We start from the raw sequence: 27,467 nt of genomic DNA, 5'->3' as shown, positions 1-27,467 counted from the left end.
TCGATGCACGATACTGGATGCTTGGGGCTGGTGCACTGGGACGACCCAGAGGGATGGTATGGGGAGGGAGGAGGGAGGAGGGTTCAGGATGGGGAACACATGTATACCTGTGGCGGATTCATTTCAATATTTGGCAAAACCAATACAATATTGTAAAGTTTAAAAATAAAGTTAAAAAAAAATACTATAATGAATACAACCATCATAAAAAAATAAAAATAAATGGTTAGCCAAAACTGGTCATTTGTAAGATTTAGTAACATTCACAGAACATAATCTGACAATATTTCATTGTCTGCAGAAAACACAGTATCTCCCCACAAACTATTTTACTTGAAGACAGCAATTAAACAGAAAATACTGGATTAGGAGAGAGCAGAACAACTTCTTAGCACTGGTTATCTTACTAACTTCTGAATTTCTTTTTTCCCCTCTGTAAGTGTGTGTCTTTTTTTTTCTTCATGACCAAGATAATCACGATGATGTGATCACTGACCTAGAGCCAGACATCCTGGAATGTGAAGTCAAGTGGGCCTTAGAAAGCATCACTACGAACAAAGCTAGTGGAGGTGATGGAATTCCAGTTGAGCTATTTCAAATCCTGAAAGATGATGCTGTGAAAGTGCTGCACTCAATATGCCAGCAAATTTGGAAAACTCAGCAGTGGCCACAGGACTGGAAAAGGTCAGTTTTCATTCCAATCCCAAAGAAATGCAATGCCAAAGAATGCTCAAACTATCGCACAACTGCACGCATCTCACATGCTAGTAAAGTAATGCTCAAAATTCTCCAAGCCAGGCTTCAGCAATACGTGAACCATGAACTTCCTGATGTTCAAGCTGGTTTTAGAAAAGGCAGAGGAACCAGAGATCAAACTGCCAACATCCGCTGGATCATGGAAAAAGCAAGAGAGTTCCAGAAAAACATCTATTTCTGCTTTATTGACTATGCCAAAGCCTTTGACTGAGTGGATCACAATAAACTGTGGAAAATTCTGAAAGAGATGGGAATACCAGACCACCTGACCTGCCTCTTGAGAAATCTGTATGCAGGTCAGGAAGCAACAGTTAGAACTGGACATGGAAGAACAGACTGGTTCCAAATAGGAAAAGGAGTACGTCAAGGCTGTATACTGTCACCCTGCTTATTTAACTTCTATGCAGAGTACATCATGAGACGCTGGACTGGAAGAAACACAAGCTGGAATCAAGATTGCTGGGAGAAATATCAGTAACTTCAGATATGCAGATGACACCACCCTTATGGCAGAAAGTGAAGAGGAACTCAAAAGCCTCTTGATGAAAGTGAAAGTGGAGAGTGAAAAAGTTGGCTTAAGCTCAACATTCAGAAAACGAAGATCATGGCACCCGGTCCCATCACTTCATGGGAAATAGATGGGGAAACAGTGGAAACAGTGTCAGACTTTATTTTTTGGGGGTCCGAAATCACTGCAGATGGTGACTGCAGCCATGAAATTAAAAGACGTTTACTCCTTGGAAGGAAAGTTATGACCAACCTAGATAGCATATTCAAAAGCAGAGACATTACTTTGCCAACAAAGGTCCGTTTAGTCAAGGCTACGGTTTTTCCTGTGGTCAGGTATGGATGTGAGAGTTGGACTGTGAAGAAGGCTGAGCACTGAAGAATTGATGCTTTTGAACTGTGGTGTTGGAGAAGACTCTTGAGAGTCCCTTGGACTGCAAGGAGATCCAACCAGTCCATTCTAAAGGAGATCAGGCCTGGGAAGGAATGATGCTAAAGCTGAAACGCCAATACTTTGGCCACCTCATGTGAAGAGTTGACTCACTGGAAAAGACTCTGATGCTGGGAGGGACTGGGGGCAGGAGGAGAAGGGGAAGACAGAGGATGAGATGGCTGGATGGCATCACTGACTCAATGGACATGAGTCTGAGTGAACTCTGGGAGTTGGTGATGGACAGGGAGGCCTGACGTGCTGCGATTCATGGGTTCGCAAAGAGTCGGACACGACTGAGCAACTGAACTGCACTGAACTGAAGTGTGTGTCAGTGAAGATTATAGGATGACTAGTAGAATTTGGTGTCATTTAACCTCTAATCCAGAGAAGGCAATGGCACCCTACTCCAGTATTCTTGCCTGGAAAATCCCATGGACGGAGGAGCCTGGTAGGCTGCAGTCCATGGGGTCGCTAGGAGTCAGACACGACTGAGTGACTTCACTTTCACTTTTCATTTCGTGCATTGGAGAAGGAAATGGCAACCCACTCCAGTGCTCTTGCCTGGAGAATCTCAGGGATGGGGGAGCCTGGTGGGCTGCCGTCTCTGGGGTCGCACAGAGTCGGACATGACTGAAGCAACTTAGCAGCAGCAGCAACCTCTAACAGGGCTTCCCAGGTGGCACTAGTGATAAAGAACCTGCCTGCCAGCCAATGCAGGAGACTTGAAAGATGTGGGTACAATCCCTGGGTCAGGAAGATCCCCTGGAAAAGGAAATGGCAACCCGCTCTAGTATTCTTGCCTGGGAAATCCCATAGACAGAGGAGCCTGGTGGGCTACAGTCCTTGGGGTTGCAAAGAGTCAGACACAACTGAGCACACACACACTAACTGGCTACAACCTCTAAATCAATCTCAGAGCATTAATTTTCACCTACCTAAGATGAAACTGATCTTCACTTTTACATGAAGTTCAAATAAAACAGGGATGTGAGAAAGCTATACAAATCACCCAAAGGACTTGAAAACTTATGTCTGCACATAACCCTTCACACAAGACTGTACAGCAGTAATTGCCAGGACTAGGAGGCATCCAAGTTGCCCTTCAGTAGGTGAATGTATAAACTGTGGGGTATTCAGACAATGGAGTATTATTCAGGCTAAAAAGAAATGAGCTACTAAGCCATGAAAAAGACATGGCAGAAACTTAAATGAGTATTAGTAAGTGAAAGAAGCCAATGTGAAAAAGTTACATACCATATTATTTCAACTATATGACATTCTGGAAAAGGTAAAACTATGGAGTAAAAGTAAAAAGATCCGTCATTGCCAGAGGTTAGGGGAGGGAAAGGGATGAAAAGACAAAGCAGAGGATTTGGGGGCACTGAAACTACTCTGTACGATAGATACTATGATAGTGGATATGTTGGTCCAAACTGATGGAATGCACAAGAATGAACTGTAAGGCAAACTACGGACTTCGGTTCCGTGCCGTGTCAGTGCACGTTCATCAGTTGTGACAGTGTAGCATTCTGTGGGAGACGATGGTAACGGGGGCGTTATTCATGTGTGGGGCAGGGGATACATGGAAATTGTACTTTCTGTTCAGTTTTGCTGTGAACCTAAAACTGCTCCGAAAATAAAGACTGTTTATAAAAAAGCTATACAAATGTATTAAAAAACACTTCTCTTGAGTTTAGATGTAATCAAATGATTCTAGATGCTACATGTTACACTTTGAATAAGAAAAGTTGGAAAATTTTTGATTACTCAGTAGATTCTATGATAAATTTTCTGAGTTTAGATTAGCTTTTTGTTGTTCTCTATTTCTGATAATAGATGGACTTGATGAGCATGAGTTTGAGCAAGCTCCAGGAGTTGGTGATGAGCAGGGAAGCCTGGCATGCTGCAGTCCATGGGGTTGCAAAGAGTCGGACATGACTGAGGGACTTAACTGAATTTCTGGTAATACCAAAAACCAATTTACAGTGCCAAGATATGTTAACAGATGTATAATATCTCCTACCATTATATGAAGATCAATTTTTCATTAGACACTGGGTAAACCAGGCAAATAAAGGGAATTTTGATAACTGCTATGGCCAATTCTAAGTGTAAATGAAATGGGAAATTTTAAAAAAGGCTTAAAAGAAAAACAAGATTGGAATACAGTAGTTTAAGGGAAGCATTTTTGAAAACATTTGAAAATTATAATATTATATATAAGGAATACTACATGAATATAAGGGCTTCCCAGGCAGCTCAGTGGTAAAAAAATCTGCCTGCCAATGCAGGAGATGCAGGTTTGATCCTTGGGTTGGGAAGATTCCCCTGGAGAAGGAAATGACAAACCCACTCTAGTATTCTTGCCTGGGAAATCCCATGAACAGAGGAGACTGGTGGCTTACAGTCTATGGGGTCGCAAAACAGTCAGACACAACTTAGCGACAAAACAACAAAAGATGAACATAAAAACCTGAAAAATGAATTTAAGCAAAGAAAAACAAATGATAAACGTTAAGAATGTACTTAATAAAGTAAAAAGACATGTTCAGACAAGACTCATAATGAATAAAAATCAAATTTTTGTTGGGTGGACAACTTTATAAAACTGAGAATGGCTTCCAAAATATTCTTTCCTGTTATGTCGAGGACTATAATTGCCACTGAGTTTGCTGATAAACCATGTGAAGGAAATACCTTGAATGACTGATCCAAATGAAGATTCAAAAGAAGTCTCTTTCGGTTATCATTCAGCATGCTATCTATTTTTTTCATATGAGGCAAAAGTAGCTCATCTAAAACAAGATAAGAATTTGTTGTAACAGGATGAACTATCAACATAAAACCTGTTAGAAATACAGCTTTTCCACAAAACATTAATAGACTGACATTAAATTCATGGTGTAAAGTATTGATTTAAAAATATTGCACACAAGGTTTTTTTAAAAGTTAGCTTTAAGAAAAAGTTTACAATAGCTAACTGAGAAAGCAGCAGCATACTATGATGCGAGAACAGAAGTCCTGGGTTTTAACCCCAGCATTAGAATTGATGAACAAATGGTCAAACTGCCTAATCTCTCCAGACTTCATTTACCAAGTGAACACTAATAATATTTCAAATCATAAATTTATCATTAAAAATTTTTAAATAAAATACTGAGTGTGATATTCTTAATTCACTATATATGGGGCAAAGGATAAGTAGGGGGCAAGAAAAAATAGTCAAAATTCACTTTCAAATACACAAGGAAAGAGTCCAAATAGGTATTTTAGAAGAAAAAATACATTCAGAGTATAAATTAATTACTTCTGGTGCTGTAGTAAATAGTTTAGGTTACTAAAAATTTATCAGCATAGTAACATTTTATAATACTAATTATCTTTAATGACCTTTCTGAAAATGTATGTATAAACCCTCAGAATCTGGTTACTAATTCCATAGCTAAATAAAATGACTCTTTATATCTGGAAAATAAACACAACCAGACACCAGCAAAAGAATACTTTCCTCAAGTTGAAGAAAAAGCCCTCAGTAAGGAATGCTGTTCAAAGTCACCACAACATACCTGACAGCTTTCATTTTATCTTTCTAGCAGTGATTAAGTCTATTCAAAATTGACATTTTACAAAAACAACTTTTAAACATTTGTGGGTTGTTTTGAAATATAACCATTAAAATCTATACCCTTCATTTTAAATGGAGAAAAAAAATTTTTTAATATAATAGGGAAAAAATCATTTAAAATACAACTACCCAGAAATGACCACTATTAAGAAATGTGTATTTTATGATGCAAAGAGTTCTGATTGACAGAGAAAACATTTGCAGGCTCTTTGTTACTGTTTCTGATTATATGATCAAAAAAACAAGACTAGAAATTAGAAGACTTTGGATGTCATCCTTTTTCTGCTACTTGCAAGTTGTGAGCTCTTAATAAGCAAGTCACTTAACCTTTTTGAGCCTCATTGTCTTTACTCCAAAAATGGCTAAGTTGTTCTGGGATTATGGGGAATAATGTATGTCAAAGTATATATGGAAATAATAAAACAATTTATATCATTAGGCACTGCTGTTGAAGTATATTGTTACTATTTATTCATTGTTACTATCTTTTTGATCTTACACTTGTTCAACTCATTCTGATAGAAGGATAATGGAAACTGGCTCATTAATCCTTTCATTCTCTTAACTGTCCCCAGTGAAAGCTGTAGTAGCTGAAGGGTAAATATTAGTGAGCAACATTAGATATACGAATTATCAGCTTATTTCATGTCAATGTCACCCCTATATACCAGAAGAAAAAGTTACTAAAGAAAGAGTAAAAAAGGAATAATATTAATAAATATAATTCAAGGCATTTATGGTTTTACTACTAACTGATTAGAAAATATTTAGTCTGTGATGTATCTTTTACTGGACATGAATATACAATTTAATCTTTATACCACTGTTATCTGCTTCATCTTTCCAATTATTAGAAAACAGAAATATAAAAACTGATTGAAATCTGGACCTTCCACATAATATAGATACTTAGTGAAATGTTATGAGGATGAAAAAGAGTCTAGGATTTAAAGAAACTAGTCGGTGGTTAGTCACTTAGTCGTGTCCGACGCTTCTTGACCCCATGGACTGTAGCCCACCAGGCTCCTCTGTCCATGGAATTCTCCAGGCAGGAATACTGGAGTATTCTCATGAGTAGAAATCAATAAAAATATATTTAATATAAAATTGTTCAACTATTCAAGCAATTCATGAAAGGCTATGACCCTATGAAATATAAAGCTGTATTTATAGAACCAATATATCAACAGTTTACTGACAACATATAGGATATATCACAAAAACCACATATTAAACATATAAGTAACAGAGAAGAATGGGAAAGATCTGGAAAGTACTGCCAAGAAAGTATTACTTAGCAGACTGTACCATTGCTCTTCTCTAAGGCTTGCATTGTGTCAGGATCCAAAGCAATGCTGACAAGCAATTCCATGTAACTCTTAAAGGTTTCCTTCATTGCTCTTGTGTTCAAAAAACGAGTGACAAAAGGAGCTGGAGGATTAAACTCTGGGAGGGAGAAAAGAGGAAATATTAAATATTCCTTTCTGACAACTTAAAAACACGTTACCCAACAGCAAGTTACCTACAAGCAGATAAATGGTTGTAGATAAAACTTCTTCAAAGTCAAGGTTCTCCCACTCTGCTTTTAAAAACACTTCGAATGAGAGATTCTCAAAGCTGGTTGTGCCTATCACAATCACTGGAGAGCTTTGAAAACAAAACAAAAAAACCAGACTGCTGGACTTACTAAAATGAATCTGGAGTGGTAATGAAGCTTAAATGCTACACTTTCAAAAAAGTTCCCAGGTGCCTCTGAAGTCCAACACCAGCCCAACATTTGGAAACATCTGTCCTGTAGGGACCTGTTTCCCCTCCCCTGGCCCTACCAGACATCCACTGCGAGGTTGTGCTACTTCAAAATTGGATGGTTTTTCTAGTATTTAATTAGTAAAGAAACCATAAAATACCTAATGTATGAGTTAACATATACATATCTCTTCTTTTTACTTCTACACTTAAATTACTATAAAATTCTGGTCTAGAGTCAAGACATATTTAAAAAATGTTTAATGTAAACACAATCTGTATAAAAAAAATTTCACTCAAATTCAATGGTAAGAACTGCAAGATTAGAGGAGTGCCTTAAGTTTTACTTTCATATTCAAATATAGAACCATCATCACAACCTTTAACAGGGGTTCTTAGAGTTTGGTCCAAACCCTTTGGGGTTTGCCCAACAACCCTTTCAGGGGTTTCTGATGTCAAACTGTTTTCCTAATAACATTAAGATGTTATATACCTTTGTCACTCTGTTGACATTTGTAAAAGTAATGCTGGGTAAAACTGCTGTGGGCCTTTGCTAGCATGAACCGAGACACTGACCCCAAACTGTACTAGTAGCCATGTACTCTGCCATGACCGTCATCTAACGGTCATGAATTTGAAGAAAAAAAACCCCCCAACACTGATTTCACTTAAGAATAATCCTTGAAGAAGCAGTAAAAATTTAATTGTATTAAATCTTTACTCTTGAGTAAATGTCTTAAAACTGTGTGATGAAATGAGAGGTATATATAAAGCACCTCTGCTATGATGTATGACAGTCATCTCCAGGAAGAGCACCCATTCAATTGTTTGATGAACCAGCCACCTTCTCCACGGGAATACCATTTTTACTTAAAAAATAACAGATACCCTACCCCTATTCAGTATTTGGCAGACATTTTCTTAAAGAAGTGAACCTGTCACTACCAGGAAAACAACTGGCAGTATTTGCTGCCAACGATAAAACTGAGGTTCTAAGTGAAAATTAGAATTTCGGAAAACTTATTTCCACCATTGTGAGCCTGACGACCATTTCAAGACTTCATTGATGAAATTAGTGGTAATATTAAAAATGTTATTTTTAATACTGCAAAAATTTATTATGTAAATGTGAAAACCAAAACCACAAGGCTCTTATGAAGAAAACGCAGGGATAAATCTTCATGACCTAGGATTTGGCAATGGATTACAAACATGACACTAAAAACAACAGCAATGAAAAAAAAAAACAGATAAATTTGGCTTCATCAGAATTTTGAATTTTGTGCATCAAAGGACATTATCAAAAACTGAAATACAGGGCTCACCTCCACAGCACATATACTAAAAAAAGAAAAGTGAAGTATCAACCTACAGAATGGGAGAAAATATTTTCAAATCTTGAAAAGATGTTCAACATCACTGGTCATTAGGAAAATACAAATCAAAACCACAATGAGATATCACTTCACACCTACTAAAATACCTATAATCACGACACAAAATATAACAAGGGTTGGTGAGGATGTGAAGAAAATGGAAACCTATGTGTTGTTAGTGGGAATGTAAAATAGTATAATCACTGTGGAAATCAGTTAGGCAGTTCCTCAAAAAGCTAAATACATAAAATATATGACTCAGCAATTCCACTCTTAAGTAGACAAATAATTGGAAAACCAGGACACAAACTTAACAGATATTTGTACGCCAATGTTCACTGCAGCATTATTTACAACAGCCAAAATGTGGAAGTAACCCAAGTGTCTATCAATAGAATAAAAAGATAAGGGCATACAATGCATAAACTTATAATGGAATTGCATTCAGTCATAAAAACTAAAAAGTTCTAACATATGTTATATAACATGGATGAACTTTAAAAACATTATGCTAAGTGAAATAAGCCACTCTTATATGAGACGTGAAGAGCAGGCAAATTCATGGAGACAGAAAATAGATGAGAGATCATCAGCAGCTGGGGGAAAGGGAGACTGGGGAATTACTGCCTAACAGTTACTAAGTTTCTATTTAGAGTGATTAAGCAGTTTTGGAAATAGCTGTGAGGTTTTGCAACAGGTTGTAATTAATACTGCTGAACTGTACACTTAAAAATGGTTAAAAGTGGCAAGTTTTATATTATATATATTTTGCCACATTTTAAAATGTGGGGAAAAAATGAAAAAAAAAAAAAAAAATCAACAAGCTAACAAATATTTTCACATGGCCCAAAAAATGTTATGAAGTTATTCATGGATGAAAGATACTTCAAAGGGTAAAACAGATTTTAACGTAACAAGCATGAAAAGTTGAAGAAACTACCACTTGTCAAGTTTACAAAATAAAATCCTTTGAGTATCAAGAGAAAAATATCCATAATTATCTGAAAAAGTAATCAAAATACTCCTCTTTCCTAACTACATACCTAACGTGAGTCCAGGTCTTCTGCACATACTTTAACCAAAATAACATTTAATAAAAAACCTAATATAGAATATGAAAATCCTATTCTAATTCAACACAATTGTTTAAAAAACTTACATTAACATGTAACGTGTATTAGTCACTTAACCGTGTCCGATGCTTTTCGACCCCATGGACTGTAGCCCGCCAGGCTCCTCTGTCCATGGAATTCTCCAGGTAGGAATACTGGAGTGTTCAATGAAATACTGCCATTTCCTTCTCCAGAGGATGTTCCTGACCCAGGAATCAAACCCAGGTCTCCTGCATTGCAGGCAGATTCTTTACCATCTGAGCTATAGCCAAGTCCCTTTTATGTAATAATGGGTTTATTTAAAATATTTTAAAACTGTTTTAACTTATACTTGGTGATATACATAGATACAAATCACACACACACACACACACACACACACACGCACAAAGTCTTTTGGAATCATCAATATATTTGAAGATTATAAAGAAGTCTTGAAACAAATAGTCTGAAAAACCACCAGCCTAAAAACTATGTTTATTATCATATTTCCTTCTTTTTAAGAAGCACTAATAATGCTTGCCTACTAGTGACACCGAGTGGTAATTCAGATTATCAGTGAAAGAAAATTTTCAACTTGATTGTCATCTGAGGAAGCTGTATAAATAACAGTGCAAAGCAGAACTTTAACTTCTCTACTCTAAACAGTAAGCAGGAATGCTAACTGTGAAATTATATATAATGCCTTCCATGCATACTCAAAGCACTAAATTTCTTTACAAATTCTGATACTTTACAAACATTTCTAAATAACTTCATAGTAGCTTTTTAAAATAATACATTTAAAGCAAACTTCTGTTACCAAATAATTTTTATTATAATTCTATTTCTATCCAAGTAATCTCTAAGATCAGCTCCCAGGCAATGATACTTGTAATACCAGAAACCATCCTAGACATCAACCTCAACAGTACCCCCAAAACGCAATTCATCATTCAAGTTCTGCCAAGAATACATCTTGAATTTCTCAAAAGCTCTGGGAGTTGGTGATGGATAGGAATGCCTGACATGCTGCAGTCCATGAGGCTGCAAAGAGTCGGACACAAATGAGCGACTGAACAGACAGATGATGTCTCATAATTAAAATTCAGAGTTTACCATTTGTTTTTTTACTTAAATCCCTCCAAGGATTCCCCTCTGCTTACAGAATCCCAAGCTTTTTAGCTTTAGCATGGCATATGCAGCCTTCCGTCATCCTTTCATGTTTTTCTGACTACCTTATTAGAATAAGGGGTCAGCGTATTTTTCTGTAAAGGGCCAGATGGTAAATATTTGGCACTTTAATGGTCATATGCTCTCTGTAAGAACTACTCAAATCGGTCACCGTGAGGGGAAACTAACTTATGAAAACGTGTAAATAATTCCCAGTTTTCCAATAAAACTTTATTAAGCATAGGCTGCAGATCACATTTAGCCCACCAGTAGGAGCTGCCTGCCTCTGCCCTGGACTACTGAACTGCTGAAAATGTCTTGTAAATGTTACACAGTAAGTTTGATGGCTGATGGATTTTTCCTGGTACATTTCTGTTTTACAACTGTCTCAGGTTTAATTTATAATGAAGTTAATTTCAATATATAAAGAGCTTACATAAATGCTCATTGGTGTCTTGAACAGTTTCTAACAGTGTGCAAGGGTTCTAAGGTCAAAAAGTATGTTAAATAACTGCTATGTATTTCAATGTTTTCACTTTATAAAAGAGAAACTAAGGCACAGTTACTTAGCTTAGTCATGGGCAAATATATGCCTAAGCAGAACTTAATGAGGTAGCTAAATTACCTAATTAAGGAAAAATAAATACATTTTGAATTGTCAGCATCATTGTTCCTCTCCATTAATGCAGCAAATCTCAAATTATCAAGGTATTCATTTCATGAAGAACTCACCCTCATCATCACTACTACTAGAGTGGATCTCAGGAGATGAGTCAGATTGGGATGATGAAAATTCTTCTTTCCATTTCTTTCTTTTCTTTGGTGGTGGCTCAGCCTTTACTTTTAGCTGTTTAACTTTGGGTTTCATGGAAGGGGCTTTTGTTGTTGCAGTTTTTGGTGTTGGAGGATCAGAAGTTTTACTGCTGTTACTTGGCTTAGCCTGAACAGTTCTGCAATGTTACAAACAGACTTCATTAACACACTGAAATCTTGTCTAATTCAAATAAATTAATGAGGGACTTCCCTGGTGGTCCAATGGTTAGACCTTTGTACCTCCACTGCAGGGGGTGCAGGTTCAAGCCCTAGTTGGAGAACTAAAATCCCATAGGACACACAACTTGACTAAATAAAGTAAATAATTAAATAAAAATTTAGAATAAAATTTTTTATGTAAATAATTTAATTAAAAATAAACAGAAAATCGAGAAACATTGGTGAAAAAAAATTTAATCAACTCACCAATACCTCCAAAATAAAGTCTAAGCCCTACACGTGGCCAATGGTGACTGCTCCAAAATTCTCTTGAAATACACCCTTTAACACTGACATTCAACATATTCAGTTAGTAAGGGACTAGATTAATTCAACCCCTATTATTTCTCTCTCTCCCTCCACTCCTTTCCCTTTATGAACTCATTTTTCCTGACTATGAGGCTGTATTGCAGATGACCAATGGACTTCTAGTCACATCTAGCTTGGAACATCAGAACTCTCACAGGCTCTGGTGGTGCCAGGTTTTGATATGGATTCTCAGCTGCACCTGTGCCAGAGTCCCCGAAGTAAGATTTGCTGTGCCCTGGTTTTGGAGATTTGAAGGAGAGGATAAATTCCATCATAGAGATAAAGTGGCTGTGTCCAATAAGCTGGAATCTTCATTAACTAGATCTTCTGAGCACTAGATTGAGAATATCATTAAAGAGAATGTGGCTGGGTCATCACTTCCAAATTCATGGTTTTCCAAATTCATGCTCCAGACAAGCCAGAGTCACATTAACATATGATGACAATTCTAATGTAGTTGTAATGTACAGGCCTTAAACAGTTTTTTCTTATTTTAAATTTGACATTTCGTTATTTTCATTTTACTTTTAGGTTAAAAAAAGGGAGCTAAGCAAGGTTATCTTTTTTTCAATTTTTTTTTTTTTTTTGCTGTACCATGTGCAGGATCTTAGTTACCTGACCAGAGAGAGATCAAATCTGCAATCATTGCAGTGGAAGCACGGAATCTTAACCTCTAGATCACCAGAGAAGTCCCTAGAAATGCTATATTAATCTAGGTCATAAAGAGATGGATTCAAATCTTTAGACTGTAAATCTGATTATTTTCCACTATACTAGGGTGACACCAAAAGGACTCAGGGAAGAAAAAGGCATCCACCCCACCATGGTAGCCACAGGCTTTATAATTCCTGTCTCATTACTTCAAAAGGAATCACTTATGACATTAAGCAATGATTTTCAGACTTGTATATAATGGAAAAAAATAATCAGTCTCTTTAATTGATGTAATTCTTTGTATATCACCAATAACAAGTTTTCCAATAATTATTACAAACATATTACATAAAATAATAAATACCTGATAGTTTGTGAAGGCTTATTTCTTGGCTTTTTGGAACACACTCTGACATACTCCTTTTTGTTAGTGTTTTCAATGAACTTCACATATATCCTTTTGTATTTACTCTTTGCATCTCCAAAATATCCAAGGTACTAAGGAAAGAAGCACTTTGAATTACTTAATTGTACATTCTGTACATAAAATATTCCCTTGTTGTCATGATAGACTGTCATAAAGTCATCCTTCAAAATGCAGCTCAGGCCAGGCTAATTGCACCCTCAATAAAAATGATCCCAGCCTCATTCTGAACTGCAAGCCTATATACAGACACAGTCTTCTTCAGCTAATCGTCAGATGCTTACTTGATCAATGCTATTAAACAACTACTCAAGTAAAAAGGAATAATTCTATAAGTTTTCTTGGTAAATCAGGATACTTGACTGGCAGAATAATCAATGTAAGTGTTTCTAGGTCCATCAGAATTCTTCCCACACTAATGTTAAATCCTTTCCATTATTTAAAAAAAAAAAGAGTTAAGCCATTTAAGTAGTTGGTATTTATATATTAATTTTATTTTAAAATCAGAGCATCATATACTCTATAGTTCAAATTTTACGCTACTTATTAATATATCATAGATGCTCAATATAAATACATTAAACAATACATTTAAATTTATATCATTCTGTATTTTACCCAAGATCACTGTCAAAAAATAGGAAGCTTAATGTAAACAAGCATTTTACTTACACTATTTGTAGCCGCAAATTCTCTTTGCCCATCTCGAATTTCAGGAACAAACTTCTGTAATAAAGCTTTTTGTACTTTCCAAATAGCTGGGGGTTCTTTTCCTGCTTTTAAAGCCTCCTGTAAGAAGAATTAACGACATTTATAAAAACTAGCAATATATTCTAGATTTATAGACTCAGAGAGCTGAAAGGAATCTTAAAGAACTCTCTAGTTCAACCTTTTATCTTTTACCTAGCTGAACTTTCGCAGTAATTCTTATACATCAGCTATTCAGTCTCTGCTTAAATTCTTCCAGAAACAGGGAGTACAAATATACAAAGTAGCCCACTACCCTTTTCTATAGCTATTGGAAAGTTTTCCGCTAATGATACATTGTTTCTGCAATTTTATTACATACAGTACATACATATTCAAAACCACCAGAAATAAATATGCTAATACTAACAACAGACAATTGTGAATGGAAGGAATATGGATAATTTAAATGTTATGTTCTTCATTGTATTTTTTAATGCCATTTCTCTCCACTGCAATTAAAAATAATATTAAAGCAGGCAAACATGGCTTATTCATGTTGATGTTTGGCAGAAACCAATACTATTCTGCAAAGCAATTATCCTTCTATTAAAAAATTTAATAAATTTAAAATTAAAAAAAAAAACAAGCAAACAAAACCCCCAAAATAAGTGTTCTTAATACTGCTAAAATTTCTTACACGAAATTGTAATATTCTACAATTTGGAATTACAAAAAAATAGTCTAATGCTACTTTCACATTATATTCCTATTATTTTCTTTAAATTTTTAAATTACATAAATAACCATTTTCTCCAAACTTCATAATTCTTCACAACTTAAACAAGATGCAAGGACCTTTAGACCTGGGAACATTCACATTACCTTAAAAGTCTCTATGTCTTCTATCTTTACCACAAACTCATCACGCTCTCTGTACTGGCCTTCTCCTCCACTTTCTGGGTCCTCCTCATCTGTAAAACCTTCTATGGCAACAGTGTCCTGTCCTTTGGCAAACTGGTCTGAAGGAAGACCGTCAAGTTCGATGGACTTTGGGGGCTCTGAAGAGTTTATATTTTCTGGGGTCTTTACTGCAGATGGAGTGGAGTACAGAGTTTCTTGCTTAACTGCACCCACAGCGGTGGAGGAAGGAGCGGCAGTGCCAGGAGCAATGGCAGTTGTGCTAGCAGTCGCCACCTGCGTGGCTTCTGTAACTAGATCAAGCAAATGCAAATTAGCAATACAAAATATTAAACATTTATTTGCTTTGAGTAAAATCTGCACATTTTACAAAGAGACTATTATTTTTGCCATCAAACTGTTTGAAACAATGAAATTAAAGAATGCTTCTTAGACGCAGAGAATGGACTTGTGGACACAGCGGGGGAAGGAGAGGCCGGGATGGACTGAGAAAGCAGCACTGACATACATGCACCACCATGTGTGAAACAGCCAACTAGTGGGCTGCTGCCGTGTGGTACAGGGAGCCAGCCTGGCACCCGGCCACAGTGGGGGAAGGAGAGGGCGGATGGGCTGAGAAAGCAGCACTGACATACATGCACCACCATGTGCAAAACAGCCAACTAGTGGGCCGCTGCCGTGTAGCACAGGGAGCCAGCCTGGCACCCGGCCACAGCGGGGGAAGGAGAGGGTGGGATGGACTGAGAAAGCAGCACTGACATACACGCACCACCATGTGTGACACAGGCGACCAGTGGGCCGCAGCCGTGTGGCACAGGGAGCCAGCCTGGCACCCGGCCACAGCGGGGGAAGGAGAGGGTGGGATGGGCTGAGAAAGCAGCACTGACATACATGCACCACCATGTGTGAAACAGCCAACTAGTGGGACACTGCCGTGTGGCACAGGGAGCCCAGCCTGCGCCAGGCCACAGCCTAGAGGCAGGATGTGGGAGGATGGAGGAAGGCTCAAGAGGAAGAGGATATATGAACATACATATACATACATATATATATGTGTGTGTGTGTGACTGATTCAACAGTATGCAGAATGCTGTATGCAGAAACCAATACAACCCTGTATAGCAATTATCCACCAATTAAAAAATAAAAATAAAAAAAAGAGCATTTGTTAACTTCTTAACATCTGGATGACAATTAGAAAGAGAACCTCCATCAACCTAAACTTACACCTCATTCCATTTAAGTAGCACAAAAATATCTCTAAAAGAACAGAGACAAAAAAGTGATGTTAAGACAAGGGTCAGCCAACCAAAGCTGTGAAGGCCTAGAAGAAGAAAAGCCAATTGAATGTGGGAAACAAAACAACACCCCTCAAATACTTTGAAACAGCACTGAAAGCTAAATAAGAAGGATCATAAAGTAATATGAAAAACTGTATGCCAACAAATAACTGAGGTGAATGGGACAAATTCCTAGAAAGACACAAACTGTCAAAAGAACTCAAGAAGAAAGAGAACATCTGAATAGACCAACAACAAAACAATAAAAGAAATTAAAAACATCCCACAAAGCTAAGCACAGGTCAAAATGGGTACAAAGGTGGGTTCTATCAACAGTTAAGAATTAATACCAATCCATCATAAACTCAGAGAGATAAGAGGAAATACTTCCCAACTCATTCAAGGCCAATATTATTCCAATACTTAAACTAGACAAAAACATCATGAAAAAACTATAGACCACTATCCCTTATGAATACAAACACAAAAATCTCTAGCAAAATATGAACAAATATTTCAACATACAAAAGAAGTATATGGGCTTCCCATATACTCAATATGGTTCAATAGTAAAGAATCTGCCTGCCAAGCAGAAAATGTAGGAGACATGGGTTCAACCCCTGCATCAGCAAGATCCCTGGAGAAGGAAATGGCAACCCACTCCAGTATACATCATGACCAAGTGAGTTTTATCACAGGAATGCATGCTTGGTTTAACCACTAATCAGAGACTTCCCTGGTGGCCCAGTGTTAAGATACCAGGCTTCTACTGCAAGGGATACAGGTTTGATCCCTGGTCAGGAAACTAAGATCCCCCATACTGTGCAGCATGACCAAAATAAAAAAAAAAAAAAAAAAAAAGAAATCAGCACAAAATTCCCTATGAAAATCCTAGCTGATTTTTTTTTTTTTTTCCAGAAACTAACAAACTACTCCTAAAATTCATATGGAAAAGCAAGAGAGTCAGAACAGTCAAAATTATCCTGCAAACGAAGAATAAATTTGGAGGGCTCACATTTCAGAAACTCCAAATCATACCACAGTAATTGAATTTCAAAACTTAATTACTCCTTTAGTAATTAAGGCAGTGTGATAGTAGCAAAGGATAGATATGCAGATCAAAAGACTAGAATTAAACTCCAGAAGTAAACTCTATATTTACAGAGAACAAGGATGCCAAAACCATTCCATGGGGGAAGCATGAAAAGGCCTTTTGACAAATGGTACTGGGACAACTGGATAGGAATAAAGAATAAAGCTGGATGTCTACCTCATACCATATACAAAAATTCACTGAAAGCAGATTATAGTCATAAATGTGAAAGCTAAAATTATAAACCTCTTAGCTTCATGACCTTACACGGAGCAAAAGAAAGAATAAGTTGGACTTGACCAAAATTGAAAACTTGTACTACAGCTGATGCCATCACAAAACTGGATAGATAACCTACAGAATGGGAAACACTGTTTACAAATCACACATCTGCCAGATATTAGTATCCAGAATATATAAAGAATGCTTAAATCTCAAAAAGAAAGACAAATAACTCAATTTAAAAAGTGAGTAAGACCTGTTTATCCAAAGATATATAAATTGTCGATAAGCACATGAAAGACCACCCAACACTATATGTCAGTTGCGTTAGATCAATGCAACTTTAGTAGTTAACTGCAGTCTCGCAGTCTAACCTACTAGGATGGCTCTAAAAATACAGAAAAAACATACTAGCAGACATGAAGAGAAACTAGAACCCTTGTACCTTGATGGAGAGACTGTAAAATGGTACAGCCACCTTGGAAAACAGTTTGGCCCCTTCTCAAAATGTTAAGGGTGGCACACAGGACTCTATAGTTGTGGCAAGCAGGCTTAGGTTCTCCAAGGCACATAGGATTTGGTTCCCCAACCAGGGATCAAACCCCTGTCCCCTGCGTTTAAAGGAAACTGTGGTTTCTTTACCACTGGACCACCAGGTAAGTCCCCTGTTCTAATATATTTTTATGTTACTATAACTATGTATCATGCTTTCTTCCTCAAAAATGTAATCCAATATATCCAAAGTATTATTTCAACACATAGTCATGTTGAGGGAAGCCCATCAAAAATGTACATAAATGGAAAAAAAAATTTTTTATGTCTTGTGACCAGAAGGTTCTCTATATTAAACATTTCTAACATTATAATGCTTGTATAGTAGATCCAAAGTAATGTTTTTCCAGTGTAATATAAAAGAAATGTAAACGTAAAAAGAATGCATCTTTTGAGTGGATATGGGATTTAAAAATTATTCATTTATGAATTCATGGGTGAATATTACATATTGACATAGGTTTTATAACCAATTTTATTTTTATCCTTCATTTTTATTGATATAAAAACTGGGAAACACTGTTCTTATAAATAATAGATAAATTAAGGAATAAAGGAGATTTTACTATACCAATGTCACTCAATTTTAAAAATATACTGTTTCTAAGTTACATGGCAAAACAAATCACATAGCTATCTAACAAAAACAGAGATACTGCCACCAGCAGACTCTCAGAGAAGGAAACTGTAATGGACACGCTTTAGTCATAAGCAAAGTCATCCCAAAGAGAAGGAAAGAATGGAGGGCAATATGGTATATGTATGTGTGCTTGGTTGCTCAGTCATGTCCCACTCCGTGTGACCCCATGGACTGCAGCCTGCCAGACTCCTCTGTCCACGGGGACTCTCCAGGCAAGAATACTGCAGTAGGTTGCCAAGCTCTCCTCGAGCAGATTTTCCCAACCCAGGGATTGAACCCAGGTCTCCTGCATTGCAGGCAGATTCTTTACCAGCTGGGCTACCAGGGTAAATGTATAAATAAAACTAAATAATCACTGACTATTTTAAAAACTATTTCTTATTGAGTATTAATTAGAAAACAGGATAGAATTAAAATACACAGGGGAATTCCCTGGTACTCCAGTGGTTAGGACTCCTCTCTTCTACTGCTATGGGCCTGAATTCAATACCTGGTTGAGGAAACAAGCTGTGTCATGGCCAAAAAGGAAAAACAAACAAACAAACATTAAAATACATGGTTATCTACCAATAAAAAGAGTGGGGCAAAGTGAGAGCATAAAATGGAGTTTTAATGCTCAGAGTCTTTATGTTGTTCAAGAGAAAAATAAGATACTAACAGATTTCGAGGAGGTGAAAATGCATACTGTAATCCCTATTATAATCAGGAAAAGAACAGAAATATTTCATCACAGTCATTAGGGGGTAAGAATGAAGACTGACCATGTGTTGTTGATTATTGAAACTCAATGAGGCATAAACTGGTTTAATTATATCAATCTTTATAACTTTGTGTTTGAAATTTCCATAATAAAAAAGTTAGGAAAATATTTTATAGAAAGAATAGCTTCCAAATTAGTGAAAGGAAAAACTTATCAATACTATATAATGTCCTTTATGAGAAGTTTTAAAATGAGCCAAAGAAGATACAGACACATGTGGTAAAATTAGAAAAGCATGGAAGTGATTACCATCCAAATCAGACAGTGTTTAGTTCTACAGATTATGACCTGGATCTACTTTAATACTCTATTTTTGAACTTTCTTGCTTTCCAATGAGTAGCATTTAACACAGTAAACTTTCTTCTTTGCCTCACTCACTTTTGGCACATTCCACTGGTTTCAAAATATAATGCTCCACTGTTCTAAGTGGTTTGTCATTTCAGTTTTAATTTCCTTTTAAACCCATGAGTTATTCAGAAGTTATCAGAAGTTATTTAGAACTTTTAGGAAGAAAAACTTACTTTTTAATCTTTTTGTCTTTTCTTTCTGCTTTTCTTTTATGAAATTACTGCATTGTGGTTAGGGAATATGTCTTAATATCCACATTTTCAAATTTATGAAATTTTTGTGTGTGTTTTCCTTATATGTATTGTATTTTCATACATAAGTTATGAGGGGCTTCCCTGGCAGCTCAGGTGGTAAAGAATCTGCCTGCAATGCAGGAGACCTGAGTTCAGTCCCTGGGTCCAGCAGATCCCCTGGAGAAGGAAATGGCAACCCACTCCAGGATTCTTGCCTGGAGAATCCCAAGGACAGAGGAGCCTAGCGGGCTATAGTCCATGGGGCTGCAGAGTCGGACATGACTTAGTGACTTGAGCATGCACACTCACACACACGTAAGTTATATCTCCCAAGAAAAAATGTTCTGAAAGAACAGAGATATAGAAAATATACTAAAAATGCTAACAATAAGATTACTATAGCAATATTAAAAACAGAAATGGGAAATGTGAAAAAGATTTTATTATGATAAAAGGAAATATAACTGTAGTAAAATTTTATGCACCCAATTATATGGGTTTAAAACATCAAGGGAACAGTATTAGAAAAGCAATAAAACATAGTTGGATATTTTAACACACCTTTTTCAGGAATCAACAGATCAAGCAATCTAAAAACAAATAAGTATAGGGAGGATTTAAAAAAAATTTTTATTAAAAATTTCAAACATACATAAAATTAGAGAATACAAACCCTCATATACCATAACCCAACTGTAACAATCATAAACATTTTGATATACCTCTTTTATTTTTCTGTCACCCCTATTATACCTGCTGGGATAGTTTAAGGCAAATTCCAGATCTATCATTTATTATACCTGCAACATATATACACATTTTTCTTAAATAACCTAATGTCATTTATTCTATTAAACAAAAAATAAAGATATAAAGGCTTTGAACAATATTACCAATAAAATCTATTAGCACTTGATACTCATGGGACATTTATAAAAATTGACATTTACCAAGCTACTAACAAAATTTCTATAAATTTCAAAATGTAGGCATTACCTAAGCCATATTCCTTTGACCACAATAGAACAGGGCCATAAATTAATAATAAAGGACTATCAGCAGGGCTATAAATTATTAATAGTAATAAAGGAAAAAAAACAACAAAAGCTCCAAAAACCTACTAGGAAACAGGTAAAAATCCACTATTCTTAATAATTATTGGGTTAAAAAGGAAATCAAAACTAAAATGACAAACCGTTTAGAAAGGAGAGTGAGAAACATAACAAAGAAGCCAGAGGAATAAAGCCACAGTGTGGTGGCGGGCTGGGGGAACTTACAACTTCAATCCCATTCATTAGAAAGCAACAAAAAAATACACTGGCCAATGAGAGATTATTCAACCCAGGCAATACGAGGAAAAAGAACTGATAAAAGCAGAAATTAAGAAAAAGTGAGTAAAAAGTGATAGGAGCAAAAAAAAAAAAAAAAAAAAAGTACTCTGGTTCTTTAAAAAGAACCATTAAATAGGCAATTGTTCCACAGATTGATAAGGAAAAAGACTCAAATAATAATCAAAACAAGAAAGAGAACATAAACTGCAGAACAGAGGAGACTGAAAACTTTTGAGGAAACACTATGTACAATTTTATAACAACAAATTTTAAAATCTAAATTAGAGAAATCATTTTACTAGAAAATAAATAAATAAACTGACCCAGATAGATTAAACTATCAGGAAAAAACTGTTAAGTCCCAGATGTATTCTTAGAAAGTTCCACCAAATCCCAGTTATATATAGCAAACTTTTTCAAATTTAAACAAATATAAAAGCTTTCCTAATTTAATTTATAAGGTTAGCAAATTCCTGAAAACAAAAGTGAACAAAAACACTATACACTAATCCCATTTATGAATCTAGGTGTAAAGATCCCAAACAAAATACTAGCAACTTAAATCCTACAATGGACTAAAGTGATTCATCATGACCAAGCAGAGTTCATGGCAGAAATTTTAAAAAGGAGGTTCAGAATTAGGAAATCAAGTAACAGATTAATGTGGGAAAAAAGAAGGCAGATTTTTCAGAAGAAACTCAAAAAAGCATCTGACAAAATTTAATGCTTACTGGTAATGGGAAAAAAAAATAACTTTAAGAACTTCAAAAGAGAAGGACATTTTCTTAAAGAGTACAGTATATTAGAAACTGACAAATAATTTCCAACACTATGTATTTTACTAAATACCAAGGAGAACGCTGGGATGCTTGCCATCATTAAACAACAGAGGCCTGAGCCAATAAGATAAATTACCCCCACAGAAAGAGAAAGATAAACTACCATTATTTTTAGAAGATACAATTATCTATTTAAAAATGCAAGAGAATCAGGTGGAAAAACCGTCAAAATAAAAATTCAGCAAAAATGCCAAGACTTCCCAGGATAAGAATCCCTGGTCCAGGAAGATTCCACATGCCATGGGGCAACTAAGCCCCTGCACCACAATTACTGAGTCCCTGCTCTAGAGCCTGCGAGCCACAACTACTGAAGCCCATGTGCCTAGAGGCCATGCTTTGCAGTGAGAAGCCACCACACTGAGAAGACCACGTACCACAACTAAGAGCAGCCCCAGCTCACTGCAACTAGAGAAAGCCATGCGCAGCAACAAAGATGCAGTGAAACCAAAAATAAAATAAATAGATAAAATAAATTTAAACAAAAATACCAAACACACTGAAGACATGAAAATCAACCAATGCCATACATTATCAGTAACTAATGAGAGAACAGTATCATGAAAATTGTATTTAAAATACTAAAAAAATACTATTAAGACTATAATATAGATTATCTATGTGGAAAAATGGTAAGATATTAAAAGACGTAAGATCTGAGTAAGTAGAACAACATTACATTCCATAAGTGGATGAGAAGACAGTGTAGTAAAGATAACAATTCTCCCTTAAAATTAATTATGAATTCAATGTAATCACAATCAAAATCAAAACACTCAAGGGGCTTCTATTAGCCCATTATAGAATAGTTTGAAGATCAGAAATAACGACTGTAATTTTTAAGACAATAAATTTTTAAAAATTCATGAAAGGCTTCTGGTGCCAACTAAGATCAAATAACTCCATTAGACCAACTTATTACAACTAAAACCGCTGGAGAAAACATAAAATGGAACTACTGGAAGACTATGAAAAGTTGGTAACTACAGGCAGATTGGGAAGGGAAGGCCAAACTGAAATAACAATCTTTATATAGAGAAAGATGTTTCCTCATTTTCTTTCCTCTTATCACCTGGCAGGTCTAGAGGATGGCCCCTATGCAGAACTATATAGGACACAGGTAACAAAACCCCCAAGAAAATCTATCTTTTTGGACAGAGGAGTGGGGAAAGGAGACCCATGCAAGGTGAGAGTATGTGGAGGCTATGCCATTTCTTTTTTCTTCTCTTTCTCTTTCCCAGCCCTGCCCCAAAGGCAACCAAAGTCACAGAGCTGCAACACAGAAGCAGTAAACCCAACATCGTAAACCTGGACAAACTCCTGTCTTTTTGGAGAACCAGAGGAACCGGGATGGGCCACGAGCTCCTATGGCATGAAGAGTAGAAAATGTTGTATGTCAATTATATCTCAATAAAGCTGAGGGACAATGTGTAGGAAAATTACCTGTTCTTTTTTTTCCTCCTCTCTCATTGCACTGCCCCAGAGGCAGTCCCAGTTACACAGAATCATAGTAAAGCATGGGCAGTTTTTAAAAAGTCCAAGGAAAATTCCAGCTTTCTAGTCCAAATGACTAGGAAAGGAAACCCTGGGAGTTGGGCATATAGGGAAATTCCCAGAGAAGAGAGAATTGAAGAGTGGTATCCTCTAACTCTGGGAATGAACCCACACAAATCCTAGTTTCATGCTTAAACTGCAAATATGCAGAAGAGACCCAAACTAGTACAGCCAAGTCTTTGAGACCTAAACTATAACAAAGTCTACCGTGCATCCAAGTTTCAGACTAACTGCTGAGTGAGATCCAAAGAAGCAGAGCAAAGGCTTTCAAAACTGAACTAACATCAGACCACCACTTTTCAAAGGTGAGATAGAACTTAAGGTCTGACTGCTTGCTAAAACAAAGCAAACCAATATTCTCCAGAAGATTTTAACAAAATCCAGAATCTTACAGTATTGTACTCAAAATGTGCAGGATACAATTCAAGATTGCTCAATATATAAAGAACCAGAAAAATGTGACCAATTTTCAAAGGGGAAAGATAACGACCAGATGCCACTCTAAGGTGACTCAGATGTTGAAATTACCAAAGACTCGAAGACAGCTATCATAACCATGCTCCCTGAGGTAAGATAAACATATTTTTGAAATGAATGGAGATATGTAAGTTCTTGGCAGAGAAACTGGAACTAGAAAAAAGAACCAAATACAAATTTTAGAGTTGAAAAGAATATTTGAAAATACATGAAATAAAAAATACTCCCTGGGTAGATTCAGTAGTGAATTGAGAAGGTGAAAAAGTCAAAGAACTTGAAGATAGACCAATAGAAATGATAAAATCTGAAGAACAGAGAGGAAGAAAAGATTGAAAAAATAAACAGAAACTCAGGAAACTGAGGAATAATATAAAAATATTTTACTTTCATGTCACTGGAGTCCAATAAGGAAAGAGAGTTTGGTGCACAAAAAAGAATGCCTGCAAACTTCTCAAATTTGGGAGAAGATACACATTTTACAGATTCAAAAAGCTCAGTAAACTCCAAACAGGATGAACCTTATCCAGAGAAATAATTACATGACTGAAAGTCAAAGAAAAAGTTTTAAAAATGGAATACTTCTTTGGGCTGAGAGGAAATGATATCAGAGGGAAACATGGAGTATGAGGAATAAAGAAAGTACAAGAGCAATTATAAATATCTGGGTAAATATAATAGACTATTTTGTTCCTATTAAATTATTTAGAATATGTATGATGGTTGTAAGCAAAAATTATTTCTCTATCAGGGCTTTCACCAAGACAAATATATATAAGAGCAAGGGTAAAGAGAGCTCTATGGTTTTTAGGTTTTGGCATTTTATGTAGTAAAAATATTAACCAAGTGGATTGTAATCAGTAAGTCAACCACTAAAAACATAACATGAAAAGATACAGCCAAAAAAAAAAAAAACCCAGAGATAAATTTTAAAATAGTAAAGAGTTCAAATAATTTTTTAAAGATAGGAAAGAGGAACAAAAACAAAGAGGGAAAACAGGAAACAAAGAATGAAAGATTGAACTATATCAATAATTATATTAAATGTAAATGGTCTAAACAAACTAATTGAAAGACAGAGATTACGAGATTAGAGTTTTAAAAAATGACAAAATTGAACTATGTACTGTCTACAAAATACTCACATTAAACATAATGCCACAGATAGGTCAAAGAATGGAAAAAGATATATGCAGCCCATCAAAAGAACCCTAGAGTGGCTATAATAACAAAGCAGACTTCAGAATAAGGATTATTACCAAGGATAAAGAAGGATATTATATACTGATAAAAGGGTCAATTCACTAAGGCTTAATGATCCTAAATGTGTACACATCTAAAAACAGAGCTCAAAATACACAAAGCAGTAACTGATAGAAACGAAAAACAAAACAGACAAATCCACAAATATATTTGGAAACACAGGAAATGTGCTCTCAGTAATTGACAGACCAAGTAAACAGATAATCAGTAATGAGATAAAAAATCTGAACAACACTAACAACCAATTTGCTTTAACTGAAATTTATACAACAATCCACAAAACGGCAAAATGCAATTTTCTTTTAAAGTACACTGGGACATTAATCAAGATCAGCCATATTTTGGGCAATAAAGCTAACCTTAACAGATTTAAAAGAACTGAAATTATACAAAGCAGAAATCAATAAAGGACAGATGTCTGGAAAATCCCCAAATATCCGAAAAATTTGAAATATGATTCTAAATAACTGATGGACCAAAAAGAAAGCACCAAAAGAAATCTGAAAAACTTGAAAGAAAAAAAGCAAATAACAAAAATAAAATTTGTGGGATATAGCTAAGCAGGGCTTAGACAGGAGTTCATAACATTAAGTGCTTAGAGCAGAAAAGAATGGAGAAGGAAATGGCAACCCACTCTAGTACTCTTGCCTGGAAAATCCCATGGACAGAGGAGCCTGGTAGGCTGTCGTCTATGGGGTCACACAGAGTTGGACACGACTCAAGCGACTTAGCGGTAGCAGCAGCAGCAGAAAAAAATAGAGGGGACATCCCTGGCGGTCCAGTGGTTAAGACTTCACCTTCCAATACAACAGGTGTGGGTCTGACACCTAGTTGGGGAGCTGAGATCCCACATGCCTCAGGGCCAAAAACCCAAAACATAAAACAGAAGCAATTTTGTAACAGATTCTAAAGACTTTAAAAATGATCCTCATCAAAAAAATCTTTTTTAAAAAAGAAGAGAAGTCTCAAACCAACAATTTAGGCTTCTGCCATATGAAAATAGACAAAAATAGAGCATAATAAACTAAAATCAAACTGAAAAAGGAATTAATGAAAATAGCAGACATCAATAAAACTGTCAACAAAGGAGAAAAATCAATGAAACTAAATGCTTTTTCTGCCATCATTTTCTCCATAGACAACCCTATGGAATCTAATTTTTAAAGAATCTATTGGTTTGTTTTTTTTTTTTTTGGCTGCACTCCAGGATCTTGGCTACTCGACCAGAGGGTGAACCTGTGCTCTCTGCCTCCCTGCAGGGGAAGCCGGAGTCTTAACTACTGGTTCAGTTCAGTTCAGTCGCTCAGTCGTGAACTACTCTTTGCGACCCCATGAACCGCAGCACGCCAGGCTTCCCTGTCCATCACCAACTCCCGGAGTCCACCATGTCCATTGAGTCGGTGATGCCATCCAACCATCTGGACTGCCCAGGAATTCCCATTTAAAAAAATATTTAAATCAGTTGTGCAAATTTAACATCAACATATAAAGTTTAACTGAATTTTTATAATCTGCTGCTGCTAAATCACGTCAGTTGTGTCGACTGTGTGTGACTCCACAGACAGCAGCCCCCAGGCTCCTCCGTCCATGGGATTCTCCAGGCAAGAGTACTGGAGTGGGTGCCAGTGCCTTCTCCAAATTAATTATGAGGCAATTGATTAAGGGTTTCCCGGTAACTCAGATGGTAAAGAAACCACCTGCAATGCGAGTTCAATCCCTGCATTGGGATGATCCTCTGTAGAAGGAAATGGCAACCCACTCCAGTATTCTTGCCTGGAGAATCCCCATGGACAGAGGACCCTGGTAGGCTACAGTTCATGGGACTGAAAGATTAAGCACACAGTGGTATGGCAATTAAGACAGTGTCACACTTATCAAAGTACCCTTTGGCTCAGCTGGTAAAGAATCCGTCTGCAATACGGGAGACCTGGGTTCAATCCCTGGCTTGGGAAGACCCCCTGGAGAAGGGAAAGGCTACCCATTCCAGTATTCTGACCTGGAGAACTCCATGGACTGTATAGTCCATGGGGGTCACAAAGAGGTGGACATGACTGAGGGACCCAAAACCTACATAATTTAAAAAACAAGACAAACATGGTCAGCTGATTTTTGACAAAGATGTGAAAAGCAATCAATGGAGAAAGGA

The 27,467-nt window shown here is 36.3% G+C and overlaps 1 protein-coding gene across 3 annotated transcripts in view; it reads right to left on the bottom strand.

The window, feature by feature from the left end:
• QSER1 (glutamine and serine rich 1) overlaps nucleotides 1–27,467 on the bottom strand; it is an 82,358-nt gene that overhangs the window by 13,661 nt on the left and 41,230 nt on the right. For 2 of the 3 annotated variants that reach the window (XM_055549260.1, XM_055549262.1), the window contains exons 5-10: nucleotides 14,699–15,027; nucleotides 13,799–13,915; nucleotides 13,067–13,200; nucleotides 11,440–11,657; nucleotides 6,630–6,767; nucleotides 4,394–4,491 (exon numbers count right to left, since the gene is read on the bottom strand). In XM_055549260.1, coding sequence (XP_055405235.1) covers nucleotides 4,394–4,491; nucleotides 6,630–6,767; nucleotides 11,440–11,657; nucleotides 13,067–13,200; nucleotides 13,799–13,915; nucleotides 14,699–15,027 — 1,034 coding nt within the window. The remainder of the gene's footprint in view (nucleotides 1–4,393; nucleotides 4,492–6,629; nucleotides 6,768–11,439; nucleotides 11,658–13,066; nucleotides 13,201–13,798; nucleotides 13,916–14,698; nucleotides 15,028–27,467) is intronic. The other variant, XM_055549261.1, reaches the window with a different exon arrangement.

The sequence above is a fragment of the Bubalus kerabau genome, chromosome 15 (genome assembly GCF_029407905.1).
Source record: "Bubalus kerabau isolate K-KA32 ecotype Philippines breed swamp buffalo chromosome 15, PCC_UOA_SB_1v2, whole genome shotgun sequence".
Taxonomy (NCBI): domain Eukaryota; kingdom Metazoa; phylum Chordata; class Mammalia; order Artiodactyla; family Bovidae; genus Bubalus; species Bubalus kerabau.
Note: the sequence above shows the minus strand (reverse complement) of the source record. Positions and strands in the feature narration are given on the sequence as shown.